Genomic DNA, 17665 nt, shown 5'->3' with positions numbered 1-17665 from the left:
TAAATTTAGGTTAGGAAATGTGGTAGGCTTTTAGATAATCTGAACAGATTCCAGTTCATTAGCAGCAGCTGCTGCTTGCTTTCCCCTCACACCACCCTTCTGATAAGGAGGGTTATCAGAAAGATCTGAAGGAGGACTGACCTGAGGTCACCTATTTCTGCAAATTAGATTCCTTAAGGATCAAGGGAAACAGGTCTGAGATCTAACGTCCAGGACAGTTGAGTCATGATTATTAACTTTCAGTTGCTACCAATCCAGGCTGTAGGTTTTTAGTGGTAAAAATGGAAAAGGCACCATTACAGTCCATCAGCCAACTAGCCCTGTGATCACTCCCGTGTCAGCTGAGGATAAAGATCATAAAAAAGGGCCTCACAGGCCCTGCTCTGGACGGCAGCAGTATTCTCTGGTTCGCCTCAGTTGTTAAAAAAATTATTTTTCTCGTGTGTTTCCAACAATCAGTGAGGTTTCTACCTGTCTTATTCTAAAGACATAAAATATTGTCATCTAGTTGAAAAACAAAACTTACTTGTTTCTTGATCATCCAGAGAGAAAATCTGATCTTCATAAACTTGATAAAAGGTTGTGATTCTGGTACCATCAGCATGATCTACTATCCGGGTACCGTCTTTCATTTCAACGATGATCACTTTGTCTTCTCGAGTTGTCATAACCTGGACATACAAAGGCAGAGTGCCATCACTCGGTCAGGTGGTTAATTCCAAGCGTGCTTATTTTTACTTCCCACTGATCACCAACAAAGTCTGCTTATTTATTTGTAAGTGAAAGTTTTATCTCATCCACTTGGTCTAACCTTTACAATAATCCAGGGAGGCAGGAGATGATATCCCTGATTTGCAGATGAGGAAATTTAGGCTTAGGGAAGTTAAGAAACTTGCTCAAGGTCACTTGGCAAGTGCCAGGGTTGATGCTGGACTAAGGCTGTCTGACTTCAAAACTGATGTTCCTTCCACCGTTGCGTGTTTGTGAGTAAAAAGTGAGTATCAGGACTGACCTGACCTAGGTATTTAAGGGAAAATGACGCCAGGTCCCCGTGTTCTTGGAAATTACAGGTTTAAGGTAAACATGACTGAGGCTGCTGTGCAAGCTATGAGAGTCAATGTACAGGTCTCCGCCTCGTGTCATCAGATCAGATCAGGAAGATGGGTGGGGGACAGAGACTTCTGTGTGTCAAGTTGATCACCCACCACAGGAAGCCAAGGGGTAGTCACTTTGTCAGCCCAGTACATTCCAGATCTACTCCAATGCAATCCACTGGAACGCCCATTTAGAGCGCTGACTGCGTGCTGTGAAGTGTGACAGGTGCCGGGTATAGGTATACAATGATGAACAAGACTGACGTTTAAATCCCTAACCTCTAGGAGTTATAGGCCAGAGGGAGGTCACACATTACAGAAGTTGCCATTCAGGGACCATGAGTGCCTTAGTGAGGGTTCCCACGTGGGCTGCCTTCCCCTGAGGAAGCAGCACCAGAGCCTGGATTTTGTGTGTCCGTTCAGGGGAGCAGCATGGGTGAAAAGCTTGCTAGACACAAAGGACCCCAGTGAGTAGTGGGTAGAGGGGTGGGAGACAAGCTGGAAGGTGAACGACCAAACTGGGGAGAGCTGTAAGCCACACTGAGGACTTCAGCCTTTATCCCAAGGAGGGCAAAGCAGTAATGAAGGGTTTTAAGTATGTCGACTAGAGCAGGAAACACAGGAAAAATTCAGTTAGTCTTGACAAGTACTTCAATCTGAAAGAACAATCAGATCATTATATACTGTAGCTAAATGGTTCACCAACGAAGGTCTGAACCCCCAGCTGTGTGTGTGTGTGTGTGTGTGTGTGTGTGCGCACGCGCGCGTGCGCGCGCGCGCGTGTGTAGATGTGGTGGACGTGGTGGATGTGGAGATGCATGGACTGATCTGCCTTCAGGATGGGACTTGCTGCCCAGCTGCGGGAAGGGCACTTGGCAAACTGCTTTCAGGTGTGAGCTCGTCCAAGCACTGCCTCAGCTGCAGAGATGCTTGGCCTGACTCACACTGCTTCAGGTGAGCTGTGTCCAGTGACTGAGTGTGGCAGGGGTCCCGATCTGGGTCCCGCTCCCAGACTTGCGACCCTGGGACAGATGATCCTGGCTCCTGAGCTCCTGCCTGGGGACCACGGCTTTGTCAGGTCTGCCCCACAGCTCAGCTCCCTTCTTGGAACAAGGCGGCTTCCTCCCTTTCCTTTCACAAATGGTGTCCCTTATAACCTTGCACTCCAAACTCTATCTCAGTGCTTGCTTCTGGAGACCCCAATTGGCAACAATGTATTACAAACTATATAATGCATATTTAAATTACTGAATATTTTCTAATTTGGAAGGTCCTAAGGGACACAAGATAAGGGACACAATTTTCTCTGAAGAGTCCAGAGGGAAGTGAGAGAGTTTGCTAGTTAGTTTTTTGACTTGAGTGTCTAGGGCTTTCGGGAGCAAGTGGTAATTACCTTTTAATCTTTTTACGGTAGGCAGAAATCACTATATTTAAAAAAGAAGTGCATGCTGATTATTATTTTAGGTTCTTACCTTTGGCACTCTCAGCCAATGGTTGCTATAGCTATGGATATCTACCCCTATCTATACCTCAATCTACCTCCTCACCTCCCCAGTGAGTACGTATAACAAGAAACACTGCTACAGAATGCAGTGATTGAGAGCATGAGCTCTCCAATTAAGCTGCCCGAGTTCAAATCCTGGATCCACAGGTGGCTGGGTGATTCAGGCAAGTTGCTTAACCTCTCTGTGCTCTAGTTTCCTCATCTGCAACATGGAGCCAACACTAGTATATTCTTCAGAGATGTCATATGGATTAAATGAGATAATGATGATAAGCTGGTTAACACGTCATGTGGTCACCAAGTTAGCAGTGATAAATGCTAGCTCTTTACCTAGTATAGATATTAACGTATTATCATTTAGAATTAGTCAAACATTTTATACCACCACATAACATTGACAATTTCTGGTCACCACAGGATGGGAAAATCATTATTCTTAGTATTGGTAAGAACACAGTGGCAAAAATATATACTGAACACCTGATAGCACTCTATCTGGGCTGAATTAAAGTGAGTTATATGAAGTGACCAAAAAAAAAAATCCTGAGATGATATGTATTTTGAGTCTCACAAAAAAGAACTAGCAAACAAGGTAAGCGATTATGAAATTATTTCAGAAGTAGGCTGGAGAAGAAAGCAAAACGCATTTGGTTACATAAAGGAACTTATCTCAATAGCAAGCAGGCATTTTGCTTTTGACCAGCAGCATGTGGTTGTGGTTGCAAACATATTAGAAAAATTTGCAATACACAATAGTTTGCCATACCGTGCCATTGACGGGATCCGTGGCCTTAAAGGACAAAAATGGGGCCAAGTCTGCTATTCGTTCTAATCCTTTGGTGCCAATCCGATTTCCTTGAGGTGTAGTTGTAAACCAGGTGCCTAGGTGAACCTCCATGGGAGTTACTGTTTGAACTGTTTCCGGCTGGGGGTCATGGCTTTCATTCTTATGTGCCACTGTTGACTGATTCTTTTGACTTTTTCCTACGGAAGTTCAAGTAAAATCAAACACAACAATATAACTATAATATCAATGGTATAAAATTATTCATTAAGTTTTAATACAGTGTAAGCTACCTCAGACACTGTGGCAGAGAAATTCTAAGTGGCATTCATCAAATATATTATTTTTCAAGAAGGTCTTAGCACTTGAACCTTGGCTGGCTCCCCACCACCTCCCTACGGACATGCGCATGCCGACACAGCTCACCCTCTGTGGCATGGTGCCTGTTCTGGTCAATTTCTGTGCACTTTTGAGTCTTGCTTCTATACCCCTGGATTCCAGATTTGGGGTCCCATGGCCTGGTTTTGAAAGCCTACATTTTCTCCTGTGTATCTGTCAAACTTTCAGATTCCTTCTTTTAACTTATTATACTCTAGCATTTCACTAGATTCCTTTCTTCAGCCCCGGATCTGGAGAGCATTAACAACCAAGCACACCTTGGCCTCTCACAGGGGAGAGGGTTTGTACAGTTTAATTACTACACTGATAATCACCTGATACACAGACCCCTCTCAGTCTCGTCCCCGTCCCCACCATTCAATTGGAACAGGAAGATAACTGAAGAAACCCACATGGAACTCTGTAAATATTACCTCAATTCCTCTGTCAAGGTAGATTTACTCCATTTATATGAATAATAATGAATATTCTGTGGACAAGTTTTGCTAGTGTTGCCAAGCCTCAACTACAAGGTAAACTCAGACTAAGAAACAAATTGCAAAAAAGGTAGCAAAGGATTGCTGCCTCCAGGAAGAGCCTTTAGATTCAGACCATGAAACGTGCATCAGGGCGTGGATCTTGGCCTAAGGTGCAGAGTCATCTAATGGAACGAAAGAAGACAGATACATTCAGCTAAGCACTTCCATTGCCCTAAGACTTAATTTGGACCTATTTATATTTCCAGAGCATTAAAAGAGAACCGAAAAATAGACCTGTAGGAATCATTTAACATGAAGCTCAGAGAGCCAATGTGACAGAAGTAACGGAAGTGACATAAAAGCTCCTAAATATAAATCTAACCAGAATTCTAGAAGAAGAGGAGAAAGAAATGGACCAGAAACAATATTTGAAGAGATAATTAAGAAAATTCCAGAACCAATGAAAGATACTACAAATTCAAGAAGCCCAAAGTATTCTCACTTCTATAAATAAAAAGAAATCCACACCTACTTAAATCATATTGAAATTGTAATAAAAAAAGAAAATATTTCAAAGGCAGTTAGATTGTCTTCTAAGCAAAAACAATTAGACTGACAGCCACTGTTTCAAAAGCAACACTGGAGGCAAGAAGAGTATGAAGAATATTGTCAACATACTGAGAGAAAATATCCGTTAATTGAGAGTTCTATAACCAGCGAAATTATATTTCAAGAAGGAGGGCAACATAAAGACATTTTCAGAAAATGTCTCTTGTACAACCAAGAGGCTAAAACCTCCAGTTAAAACACAAAATGGTAGACTTTAATTTTTACAATATGCTGCTCACAAGAGATGTTTTAGACATAAACCACATAAGGTATGGAAAAAGTTATACTGGGAAAGAATTAAACAACAGATGATGTAGCTATAATAAAATAAGCAAAATCAACATTAGGGCAGAAAGATTCCTAGAACAAAAAGTCATCGTTATTTATAACTTATATGATCGATTTCTTGAATATGTGTGAGCACATTTGACTGTCTTTCATGACTGGATTACAGCATTCTGTTGATTCTTATTTTGTGGTTGGCTTTATTCCTTTCATAACTATGTAAGTTTAAAAAGCTAAAGCTATTAACTGTTCTTAGAAACAATGAACAGTACATATATGCAAATTTAAAAAGATATGTGCAGTATATTGTATATATATATTTATATGCAATATATTGTACATGTGTAGTGAAATTGCTTCAATTTTACCTAATAAAACTGAAAAATGAAAAAAAGTCATTGTGTACTGATAAAAAGTTAAATTCCCCAGGAAGGTAACAATTCTAAATTTGTAAGGATCTAAAATCATAGCCTCGAAATATATAAAGGCAAATCTGAGAGAACTATTAAAAAACAGAATTATTTCAGATCTAAAGAAATAAAGATTAAATTATAAGGAGTGCAAAAGGGGCTGTTCTGCTCTCTCAGGAAATTTATAAACATTATTTCTGCTGAATAAATTGATATTGTACATTAAAACATCTGTAACATAGAATAAGGATTGTTAAATTTTGACATGTGGGGCAAATATGGCCTACTCTCTTGCTTTTGTACAGTCTATGAAGTAGTAATTTTTTGCACATTTCTACAGAATTAAAAAATCAAAAGAAAAATATTTTGTTATGTATGAAAATTATATTAAATTCAAATTTTAGAGTCCATATATAAAATTTTATTGGAACACAACACAGCATGCTTATTTGATTATGTGTTGCCTAAAGCTACTTTCATGCTACAATGGCAGAGTCAATATTTTTGACAGACCATATGGCCCACAAAGTCTCAAATATTTACTACCCTGCCCTTTATGGAGAAGTCTGCTGAACTTGGATAGAAGTTGGTCAACACAACTAACAAATTTGATCTAACAGATATGAACAGAACACCGTACTCAATAACGTCAGGGTATATGCCCTTTTCAAACACATACAGAATTAAAAAAAAAAGTGACCATAGATGAGGCTATATCTCATGTTTCAAAAACTTCAAAAGATTGAAGATCAATTATAAAAAGAACTAGAAAAATTTCATAGGTGTGGAAAGTTAGAAACAAGTTTAAATAACTTGTGGGTCAGAAGAGAAATTAGAAAACGTTTAGAACGGAAAAATAATGAAAATAGTAAATATTATTTCTTGTGAGGTGGGAGCAGCAGATCTAGAATGGCAAGTCAGCGCCTTTGAAAATCCACTCCTCCCTCAAATCAGTGAGAACACTGGAAAAGATGATCAAAATCAACTTTTTCAGATCTCTGGAAATAAGTCAAAGGATTGCAACACTTGGAGGAACACTTCAAGGAAAACATCTGAATTGCAGTAAGAACAAGGGGTTTGTGGTGTCAGAACTTAGCGCCTGCTCCCATCCTCCACCCTTCCCCATCTCCAGCTCCACGGGAGACTTGGACTCGCTGTAGCTGTGAAAACCAACAGCCTAGCAGCCACTAGAGGGAGCAGGTGGGCTTGGAACTCTCCCTAAAACCCCTATTCGCAGAGAATTGTCATTGTTGGACTTGCCTGAAAACGCTCTAGAAACCCGCCCTCTGAACTGAGTCAGAACCGATTGTGAATAACCTTTTTCTAGGGCCGTCGTTGAAACAATCTAGGACAATTGTTTACAGTATATCTTCCTGAGGCAGCAATAATAGTTGGGGCAAACAAGAGGCTGACCAAAAACTGTAACAGGAAGAGCTAAAGCATGATGTATCCATAGAGGGCTTTGAAAAACTCTGACATTTGCCTGAGATTCTAGAAGGCCACAAGCAGGTCTGTACCCATGCCCCGGAAAGATCTGAGAAATACCGAATCTCTCACCCCTGGATGACCTGAAGGCTAAGGCTAGGTTCTAAACCTCCAGAGTGAAGAAGGTGGGCCCCCAAAGCACACAAAACCCCTTGTCAAAGGCTGAGAGACTTTTTAGTTTGAGGCATTTAAGGAACTCTCTGTCCAATCACTAGCTGACCACTAAGATAACTGTGCGTAGACCCCAGTTGCCACACAGGACAAAGGAAACAGATTTTATTTAGTAATGTCACTAAACAAACAGTAATATGAGCAAGAGCAACAAATGCTAGGGGTGGGGATCTTATTTCCAGAGTTGCCATGAAATGAGAATTTAAATCTTGAGAGAGGTATCCTGAAGGACACAATTCAATATACAAACATCAATTGTACTGATATGAATGAACAATCCAAAAATAAAACAGTTTTGCTTCTAATAGCATCAAGAATAAAATTCCTAAGAAAAATTGAACAAAACAAGTGGATAATTGTACCTTGAAAGCTACAAAATAGCACTGGAAAGAAATAAAGACCTAAATAAATGGAAAGATATTTCATGTTCATGAACTGAGGGATAATACCGTTAAGATGGCAACACTATCAAAATCTATCTACATAAATAGTGGAGTCTCTACAAAAATCTCAGCTGTCTCTTTTGCAGAAATTGACAAGCTGATTCTAAAATTCATACAAGAACGCAAGGGACCCAGGATAATCATAATAATATTTAAAAAGAAAAACAAAGTTGGATGACTCACAGTTTCCAGTCCCAAACTTACTGCAAAGCTAATGCAACCAAGACAGTGAGATGTTGGCATAAGGTAGACATATATCAGTGAAACAGAATTGAGAGTCCAAAAATAAACCCTTCCATTTATGGCCAATTGATTTTTGATTTAGATATCAACCAATTCAATAAGGGAAATAATCATCATTTTAACAAATGTAAAAGAACGAATTCAGACCCTTACCTTATATGACATATAAAAATCAAATCAAAATGGATTAAAAAAATGCAAGAGCTAAAACTATAAAACTCTTAGCAAAACAAATAGGACTAAATATTTGTGATTTTAGATTTTCAATGGTTTCTTGTATAGGATGTCAAAAGCATAGGAAACCAAAGAAAAAAATAGATAAACTGGACTTCATAAAAATGGACTCCATCAAATGACACCAACAAGAAAGTGGAAAAACAACTCACAAATCATACATCTGATAAGAAGCTTGTATCCAAAATATACAAAAACGTAACAACAAAAGAACAAAAACTTGGGGAAAAGATTTGAATAGGTATTTCTCTGGAGAAGATACACAAATGGCCACTGAGCACATGAAAAGATGATCAACATCATTAACCATTAAGGAAATGCAAATCAAAATCAAAATGAGATACCACTGCATACCCACTAGAACGGCTACAGACAGACAACAGCAGTGTTAGCAAAGATGGTGAAGGAATTGGAAACCTCCATACCTTGCTGCTGAGAATGTCAAATAGTTCAGCTTCTTTGGAAAACAGTTTGTCAGGCCCTCAAAATGCTAAGAATAAAGTTATTATGTGACCCAACAATTCCACTTCTAGGCATCTACTCAAGAGAAATGAAAACACACGTTCACACAAAAATTGCTACAAAAGTGTTCATAGCAAATTTATTTGTAATTTTCAAAAAGTGAAAACAGCTCAAATGTCCATCAATTGATGAATGGATAAACAAAATGTGGTATATTTATCCAATGAAATATTATTTGACCACAAAATCCAAGTACTGATAAATGTTGTAACATAGATGAACCTTAAAAACATTATGCTAAATGAAAGAAGCCAGTCACAAGAGGCCACATACTGTATGTTTTCATTTATATGAAATGTCCAGAATATGTAAATTCACAGAATCAAAAAGTAAGTTAGTGGTTCTAAGGTACAGGTTGGGAAAGGAGAAATGGGGAGCGACTGCTAATGGGTACTTTTAGGGAGGGCAGTGAAGAAAACATTCTGGAACTGGATAATGGAGGTGGCACAGCCCTGTAAATATACTAAATTTGATTATTTTAAAGGATGAATATTTTGGTGTGTGAATTATATTTCAGTAAACCTGGTGTTAAAATAAAACTCATGAAATGAAGCTAACACAGTACCCTGAAGGAGATTCATAGCCACAAATGCTTATATTAGGAAAGAAGAAAGCCTAAAAATAAGTGAAACACCTTAGATAAATTAAAAAAAGGATAAAATAAACAAAAACACATGAGTTTTTGTCAGGTAGGTAGCAGCAACATGGTTGTCACTTTCCCCTCTTCTCATTCTGGAAATCATATGAAGTAATCATAACAATGAAAAAAATCCAGAAATCACATTTGTAGAAAAACTAGGGAAATCCCCAAGGTCCAACTGAACATAAGTGCTCCTGAAAGCAGAAATGAAAGAGCAAGCCCACAGGTTCAGATGTAAAAGTGTTATTAGAAGGAACGGGGTATAGGTCAATGTAGTAGCGAAAGGACAGGATTCCATCCTGGGAGAAGCTTGGGTGGGCAGTCTTTAAAATGAACAGAGTAGGATCCCCCCTAAAATGGAGAAGGAAGATTTGGAATGTGCCAGGGACGAGGACTGGGGTGGTCTTTTCATGGCAGGTTCAGAAAGCACTAGTGAAATACAACCTCTAAGAGTGAATGTATCTAAGGAAACAACCCAGTCTAAAAATGGGTGAAAGATACCAACAGACACCTCACCAAAGAAAAATGAATATACAGTTGATAAGTAAGTATATGAAAAGATGCTCAATATCATATATCATTAGGGATTAAAATTAAAACAATGATGAGATATCATTACACATCAACTAGAATGGCTTAAATCCAATGACTGACAATGCCAAATGTTGCAAGGATTTGGGGCAGCAGGAAGTCTCATTCATCACTGATGGGAGTGCTCAATTGTACAGCCTCTTTGGAAAACAGTCTGGCAATTTCTTACAAAGTTGAACATATATATGCCAACAATCATGCTCCTAGGTATTTATTTAAATGAAATGAAAACATGTCTACACAAGAACCTGCAGGCAAATATTTATAAGCAGCTCAATTCACAATTGACAGAAACTAGAAGCAACCAATATATTGCTCAAGAGATAAATGGATAAACAAATTATTGCACATCTATATGATGGAATATTATTCTGTGATAAAAAGAAGTGAGCTACCAAGCCATAAAAAGACATGGAGGGATCTCACATGCATATTAATTACTAAGTGAAAGAAGGCAACCGAAAAACCTGAATGCTGTCTGATTCCAACAATGTGACATTCTCAAAATGGCCAAACTATGTGGACAATAAAAAGATCAGTGGCTGTCAGAAGTTCTAGGCTGGGATGATTCAGGATGGAGAAGAGGAGCAGGATGAATAAGTGGAGCACAGGGGATTTTTAAGGTGGTGAAATTGTTCTGTATGATATTCTAGTGGTAGATTCATGATATTATGCATTTGTCAAAAGTCATGGAACTGTATATAACACAAAAAGTGAACCTGAATGTAAACTATGGACTTGAGTTAATAATAATGTATCGATATTGATTCTTCAACTGTAATAAATGTGCCACATTTTCAAGATGTTAAAAATAAGGAAAACTGTGGAAGAGAGGGAGTTTCTGGGAACTCTCTGTGCTTTCTGCTCATTTTTTGTGTGAAACTAAAATTGCTCTAAAAAAATTAAGTCTGCTCATTTGAAAAGAAAAGGCTGTGTCACCTTAGATGGAAGGGCTGTGAAGAAATCCGAAACACCCTGCTGGAGGAAGAAGTCCTTTGAAACCAGGTAAGGCAGTGAGAGGAGTGGGCATGCAGACCATCCTTACATCAAGTCCTCTTGTATCAACAAGAGACAGCCATTGAGCTGGGAAGTTTGGAAAGCTCTAAGGAGACTTTCATTCACTTTTCCAACCAGGAACCTTCTGCTACCACCCAAGGAAAATCCATTTCACTAAATTTTGAGTTACCAAAAAAGGAATTCACTTGGCGCCCACACAAGGTTACTAGATGCTGTGGTGAGATGTGTGAAACTGAGGAAAAAAATGATCTGAATCTTGGTCTCAGATCATTAAAGTCCTATGAGAAATTGAGAAATATTTGTAATGCATGAGAGAGTTAGTTAATCTAGGAGTTAGTTGCCCAGACTCAAATCTCTGCTCTACCACCTCCTACCTGAAAGACCTCAAATAAGTTATTTGACCTCTCTGTGTCTCAATTTCCTCATCTGTAAGTTGGGATTATTAAAATACATACCTCACAGGGTTGCTGGGAGGATAAGCTGATTCAACATTTTCAAGTATTAGGAATTGTGCCTGGTACACAAACACACATCTCCTACATATAAAGATCTCTTAAAATGAAAATGAACATCCCAACAGAAAACCAAAGAAAGATGTAAACAGAAAACTCACAAAGAGAAAAAAAAAAGCAATAAACGACTTTAAATGTTTAATCTCACTGGTAATCGAAGAAATGCAAATTAACATAGTAGTAAGATGCATTAATGGTCTATCAGATTGAGTAAGATGAGAAGAATGACAACAAACACCCCGCACTGGCCGGGGTATGTGGAAGCAGACGTGTTCACACTGTGGTAGAGAAAGGGCTATGAATTGGCGATGTCTCAGAGGAGAGCAAGATGATAACACAGATTATGGCAGATGCTACTGACTGCTTACCCAATTCTTCTCCACCTTCTTGTTTCCCTAACAGTAGTGCTCATCTCCTGGGAAAAAAACAAAACTATCGGATGCTTTTTTCCCAGCCTAGGTCCCCTGGCAGGACTAGTCGGTGAGACACAAGAGACTATCTGCTGGGGTGGGGGTGGGGGGCTGGCAGGATCTGGAAACATCTTCCTCGCTAATACAAGAGAGCCTCGTGAAAACTCTCTGTCCACCCCCTCTCCTTTCTGCTTTGGAAGTTACGATACGAGGACCTCATGACTAGAACTAATGTGGCCTTCTTGCAACTTCTAAGGAAAAGAGAAAGACAGAGACGCCTACTCAGGACCTTGATATCACAGATCTGCTCATCTGGCTCTAAAATAGTAGTCAGCTAATGTAATGTCGGAGTACATAATGACATAGGAAAATGTCCGCTATTTATTACTAAGAGATAAAGCAATTCATCAAACAGTGTATAATGCTATGATTCCCAGTGAAATTCATATATATACACACACACACATATATATATATATGCCTATCTATGAATCTATTCAATAGAAATAGAAGAGTGATAATAATATTGAACATTGGTAAGCACTTGGATGTACTGAATCCATTATAAACTGAGAGGCTTCAGTGATTACCTTTCTTTGTGATTACAGCCTCCGACGGTGCTGTTTCTGATTTTTGCTGAGACACCGTGTCCATCAAGTCCCCACTGGGTGGGCTTGCTGGCACTTCAGCGGCAAGACAAACAGGACCTGAATCGGGACTACTGCTCACAGTCCCATCTGCAAAGAGAATCTGAAAGAAAAAGACAGAAGTTTGGCATTTTCAGAAAGGAGGAATATACTGATTAACGACACTGTCAAACTGAAATTGGTTAAAAATCTTTCAAAGAAAAGTATTTGCAAACTTCCAGACCCAGCAACATATAGCACATTATAGAGGAGCAGATTTGGAGCTCAGAGACAACAGATTCATATCCAGCACAATAGTATTACTTTATTTTCCGTTTACCTTCTACTTCACTTCTTTTCTTTTTATTTCCTGTCTTTTATTAGATTGACCTCTTTTATGTTTTCCCATCTTTCCCCCTTCCCTCTAGGTAATTGGGAAATTACTCTATTTCAATCTTTCTGACTCCATTTAAAACTTTATCACATGTCTAAATGTTTAGTTTCTATAAATATCTATCTAGTATGTAGAGTATCTAAGGTAGTGTTTTTTCTTCTAACGTTATTCTTTGTCATTATAAGCATCATTCCATTTTCAAATCAGTTGCTTCTCTTCCCTGTCATAATACTGTTCCTTATATACAGCTTGGCTGCATTTTCCTTTGCAGCAGGAAAGAGTAACTTATCTAACACATTCTTTTACCTGCGTGGATCCATCCAACATGTATTTGACAACCGTGCCTTGACGGGTGATGACTCTCGATGCCTCTTGCTCCAGTGGTGGCATCACCGTTTTGTAGAACTCATAGTACTTCACCTTCTGGGGGTAGCTCTGTCGGACCATGATGTCCCAGGTGGGTTCCTCATCTATAACATATTGATCTTAAAAAAAAAAAAAGAAAGAAAGAAAGAAAGAAAGGCTTACTGTGAGCTGGGCAATGCTGTGTGGCTGGGATTTTATCTTCCTGCTTAATTTTTTTTTTCATTCTATTGTCTACATCTGAGTAAGAGGGCAGTTTTCATGTCATGACACATGGCCCGAGTACTGGTTCTCGGCTGCCTTTCTTACAGTTGAATGTAGTAAGGCCATTGACAAGGACTTAGTAGATATGTTCTCCATGTGAAAGCTACTCCCTCAAATGATGTCCAGGGTATTTCAGGGCAAAATTAGGAAGGGAGCAGAGCTATGCTGCCTTAGATGTTCTCTTTTCTCCCCATTGGTGTTTTTCTCTCACCTTTGAAGAAGCTTTAGCCCCTAGATACACATTGCTCCCCCCTAGTGTTCCCTGGTTGCCTGAAGCTCAAAGGTGAATATACTCAGGCTTGCCCTTCTTAAATCATTTATCATCTTTCAAAGTTAACATAATCCCCTCACTTCTGACCAAGTCCAGATTTTTTCCTCAGAGTTCTACTCTTCGCTGGCAATCAAGGAAAAAAGCACCTAATATATTCCTTCAAAAGAATATACTGTTAATGAGAATCTCTGGCACACAACAGCTACTCGGTTTTTGCTAACTGAATCATTTCCTCTTCTCCATTTATAAAGTGGGTTATTAACAAGAAATGATGGCATTTCAAGGACTATAATGAGGCTGATGGGAAAATATTTTGAAATAAGCACGCTTCATGGTATCCTTCAAGTCACAGAAGTAATAACTGTAATAAAATAATAAACATTTGTTGAGATACTTCTGTATGTTAAATACTTTGTATATGCATTTTATTCAGCCCACCTCAATAACCCTTTTAGAAACGTTCATTTTCCAGAGGTTTCAGGTGAATAAATAGAGGCTAACTTCTCCAAGGTCACAAAGCTAGTAAGGGTCAGAGCTGAGATGGGAACCGAGTCTCTGTGCGTAACTATTTTTTTATGCTGTAAAAACAACCCCGGCTACCATGACCAAAACAAAACAAAAACAAAAACCTAACATTGGAATAATGCGTTCCAGATTAGAAAGTATCTTCTCATTTAATACTTATAACAACTCTGTTTAGTAACAACATTATTTTATAAATGAAGAAATTCAGGTGGGGAAGGATTCCAAGGTCACTCTGGAAAGAACTCTAGTCTAGGTTCTTTCTTCTTACACCATGTGACCTCCTTTCCCTTGCCCAAGGCTGACCCTATGAAGATACCTCTGCTTTGATTTATGTTGTAATTATTTTCAAACTTGAATTAGGATTTCATAATATATGGAGGGTTCCAGAAAGATTCTGCATTCCAGGCAGAATTATTATTAACCACATTGTCTATGCTGACATAAGAATACACATATCAGACTAAATAATGGGGTGGGAAGGGATAAATCAGGAGTTCAAAATTTGCAGATACTACTATATATAAAATCAACAACAAGTTTACACTGTATAGCACAGGAAAAAACTGACACAACATTGTACACTGACTATACTTCAATTTAAAAAAATCTTAAAAAATAAAAATAAACAACAAGGTTCTCCTGTGCAGCACAGGAAATTATATTCACTATCTTACAGTAACCTATAGTGAAAAAGAATAGGAAAAGAATATATGTATGAATAAATATGACTGAAACATTATGCTGTACACCAGAAATGGACACAACATGGTAAACTCACTATACTTCAATTTAAAAAAGACAATTAACAGAAAAGACAAGGGAAACAAGTATCAAGTTGTGGTTTAATAACAGGATCAAGCAAACAAGCAAGTAAATATGTATGTCCTCGAACTAGAAAACAGTATTCCTCTCAGTACACTCATAGCATCTTCGACTTTGGAAGCCATCGTTAGCAGTACCCAGTCAGAAACATCACTTAGTGGACCTGGACCACTAAGAATCCTTGGAAATAGAAATGAGGGTCCATGCTCTATTTTTAATAATTCAGAAAGCCTAATGAAAAGAAATATTCAATCAAAATAGATCAACTACATCATTTAGTTTCTTCTCATTTGGCTGGCAAGTAAATACAACATTGACTTATTTTTCAATAGGCATACTTTTTATCTTCAATAGATATACTTTTCAAATATGGGGTACATAAGGGAATTATAATAAAGAAGATATTTGGCTATGAAAGGATAGGATCCACCGATATAATGTAACATTTGCTAGACGGAGAAACATGGTCCAGAGACAGTAAGTATTCAAAGGGCCATACAGCTAATGAGAACCCAAGTCCCCACTCAGTGCTTGCTTTGTTGCATCTCCTAATTCTACTGCATAGTGGGTCTCCATTTAAATGATACTCACATCAACCACCAGTGTGGATTCCTTCCCCCTATCAGGTTAATTAAATAAGTCCTACTGTAATTATTTATTCATCTTAATAGGTTAGGAACAATGTACAGACTCAACAGAAAAAAACAGATCCTATAAAAGTATATATACTGATACCGAGGAACAAGACCGTTTTCTTCATCCATTTAACCTGCACTTATCTCTACCTACTCTGTCCTTTGTTTTGATCAGACCAGCAAAGTTCTGTGAGTACAGCCCTTTGTAGAGGCAGGAACACAGGGCCACGCAGCGATTGTTAAGAGCATTGGCTTTGTCACCACCGGACCAAGAACAGCATTTTATCTCTGCCACTTAGGGACTGAGTGACCTGGGGGAAGTTACTGAACCTCCTGACGCCTCAGTTTCTTTATTTTGTGAAATGAAATTATTAGGACTTAGCTTATGGTAGTTGTATTTTGTCATGTATGTTAAGTACTTAAATAGTGCCTGACTCATAGTAAGTGCTCAAAAAATGGTGGTTATTATTGTTATTAGCCTACTGTTCATCATCAACAGTAAGTATATTTAACTGATAGGAAACCATTTCAATGGTGATTTAAGTCTATGTGACTTATTTCCCCCCTGCCTCCTTGACCCCCCAGCCAGCACTCACCTGGGGACTCTTGCCCAATGAAGGTCACCTGGAGCCCACTGGGGCAAGACACGTTTAGGCTTTGGAAGGTGGGGACATAAAGAGTCTCTTGTAAAACAGGTTCTGGTTCTACTTCTTCCTGTAAATAATTTAACATGTGAATAATTTCCTGTCATTTTCTAAATAAGCTATTGGTTCACTGTGACTAAACAAGGATTTGCTGAAAGCTGAGAATATGACTTGTCCATGGTAAGTGGGCCCTGCCATGGACTCTAAGGATGCATGAGTCTCTACCTTTGTGCAATTTCTATTTTGCTTGTAGAATGGCATCACACATGTGAAACAGCTAAATAATAGTACCAAATGGTTGGCACATCTTTCCTCAGAAAAGGGAGATATTGGAGTTAATGAGAATAATTAGGAAAGGATCATGGAGGAGTTGGGGCTTGAACTTGGCCTTGAAAAATTGCTCTCTGTTTGCACTTGTAGGTGTAAGGGCTGACCAACATCCCACTACCTTCAGTGTCGAATTCTTATGGTTTGGATGCTGGAGATGTTATGTGTCTTTATTTTTCTATAATGTGTCTTTATTTTTCTACAATGAGCATGCATTGCTTTCTTAGTAAGTCAAAACAATAAAAGGCAATAAAAAGATTATTTACAAATTAATGAGAGTTTGGGTGCGTCTACTTTACAAAGTCTAATTAATTTTATGCTAACTGTGCCTGAACCCCTTGATTGGTCATGCATTCTCCAGGATGAAAGTTATTTGGTTACTTTCAAACCATAGCTGAAGATAATCATTTCAGTTTTTCCAACTGGCTCTCTTAGTGCCTCGCCACTAAAATCAGTACAACTGATTCCCTAGTGCTGGACTGTTAATTTATTCTCTCTAGTCTTCTATTGTTGATCATTTAGATTGTTCTGCCTTTGTTACTAACAGAGAATCAAATCTGGATAGTTGGCTGGAAGTCAAAAACACAAAGCAAAATTAAGAGGAAAAAACTCATGAAATTCTGTAAAATTTTAACAATAGTGCTCAAAGACACAAACATCCCATGACAAACCTATCATTACACTCAAAACCAGTGACTACCCCCCACCCTTCCATTATCACCCATTTAAAAAAGTGCTGGGTGGACTGGTTGGTTTGCCACCAAATTGCTTTCAGCTAAATTAATGAATTACAGGGGGCTATTCTGCTCAATACTTGAACATTTTTACTTAACAAGGGTCAAGTATCCTAGCTTGAGAAAACTCATCTAGTAAAGCTGGGTAAATATGGTGCAAAGGCTAAACAACATTCAAACCCCGTAACTTTTCAAGGGTCAGGCTTTGAAATCCAGGTCCCCAATCACTTCTGAACACATTTTTTTTCC

General features: G+C 38.5%; 1 protein-coding gene across 7 annotated transcripts in view; it reads right to left on the bottom strand.

Annotated features, from left to right (window-relative positions):
* The window catches only part of SPAG17 (sperm associated antigen 17), a 356415-nt gene that overhangs the window by 56282 nt on the left and 282468 nt on the right, over window positions 1–17665 (bottom strand). For all 7 annotated transcript variants that reach the window (XR_012075867.1, XM_072967909.1, XM_072967912.1 and 4 more), the window contains 5 exons: window positions 16308–16425; window positions 13138–13316; window positions 12402–12561; window positions 3365–3582; window positions 527–671 (listed from right to left, as the gene is read on the bottom strand). Coding sequence is in view for 6 of the 7 variants with exons in the window: in XM_072967909.1 (XP_072824010.1) it covers window positions 527–671; window positions 3365–3582; window positions 12402–12561; window positions 13138–13316; window positions 16308–16425 (820 nt within the window). In the remaining variant the exon portion in view is untranslated. The remainder of the gene's footprint in view (window positions 1–526; window positions 672–3364; window positions 3583–12401; window positions 12562–13137; window positions 13317–16307; window positions 16426–17665) is intronic.

The sequence above is a fragment of the Vicugna pacos genome, chromosome 9 (assembly GCF_048564905.1).
Source record: "Vicugna pacos chromosome 9, VicPac4, whole genome shotgun sequence".
In the NCBI taxonomy this organism is placed as follows: domain Eukaryota; kingdom Metazoa; phylum Chordata; class Mammalia; order Artiodactyla; family Camelidae; genus Vicugna; species Vicugna pacos.
The sequence above is the reverse complement of the archived record's forward strand: the minus strand, read 5'-3'. Positions and strand labels throughout refer to the sequence as shown.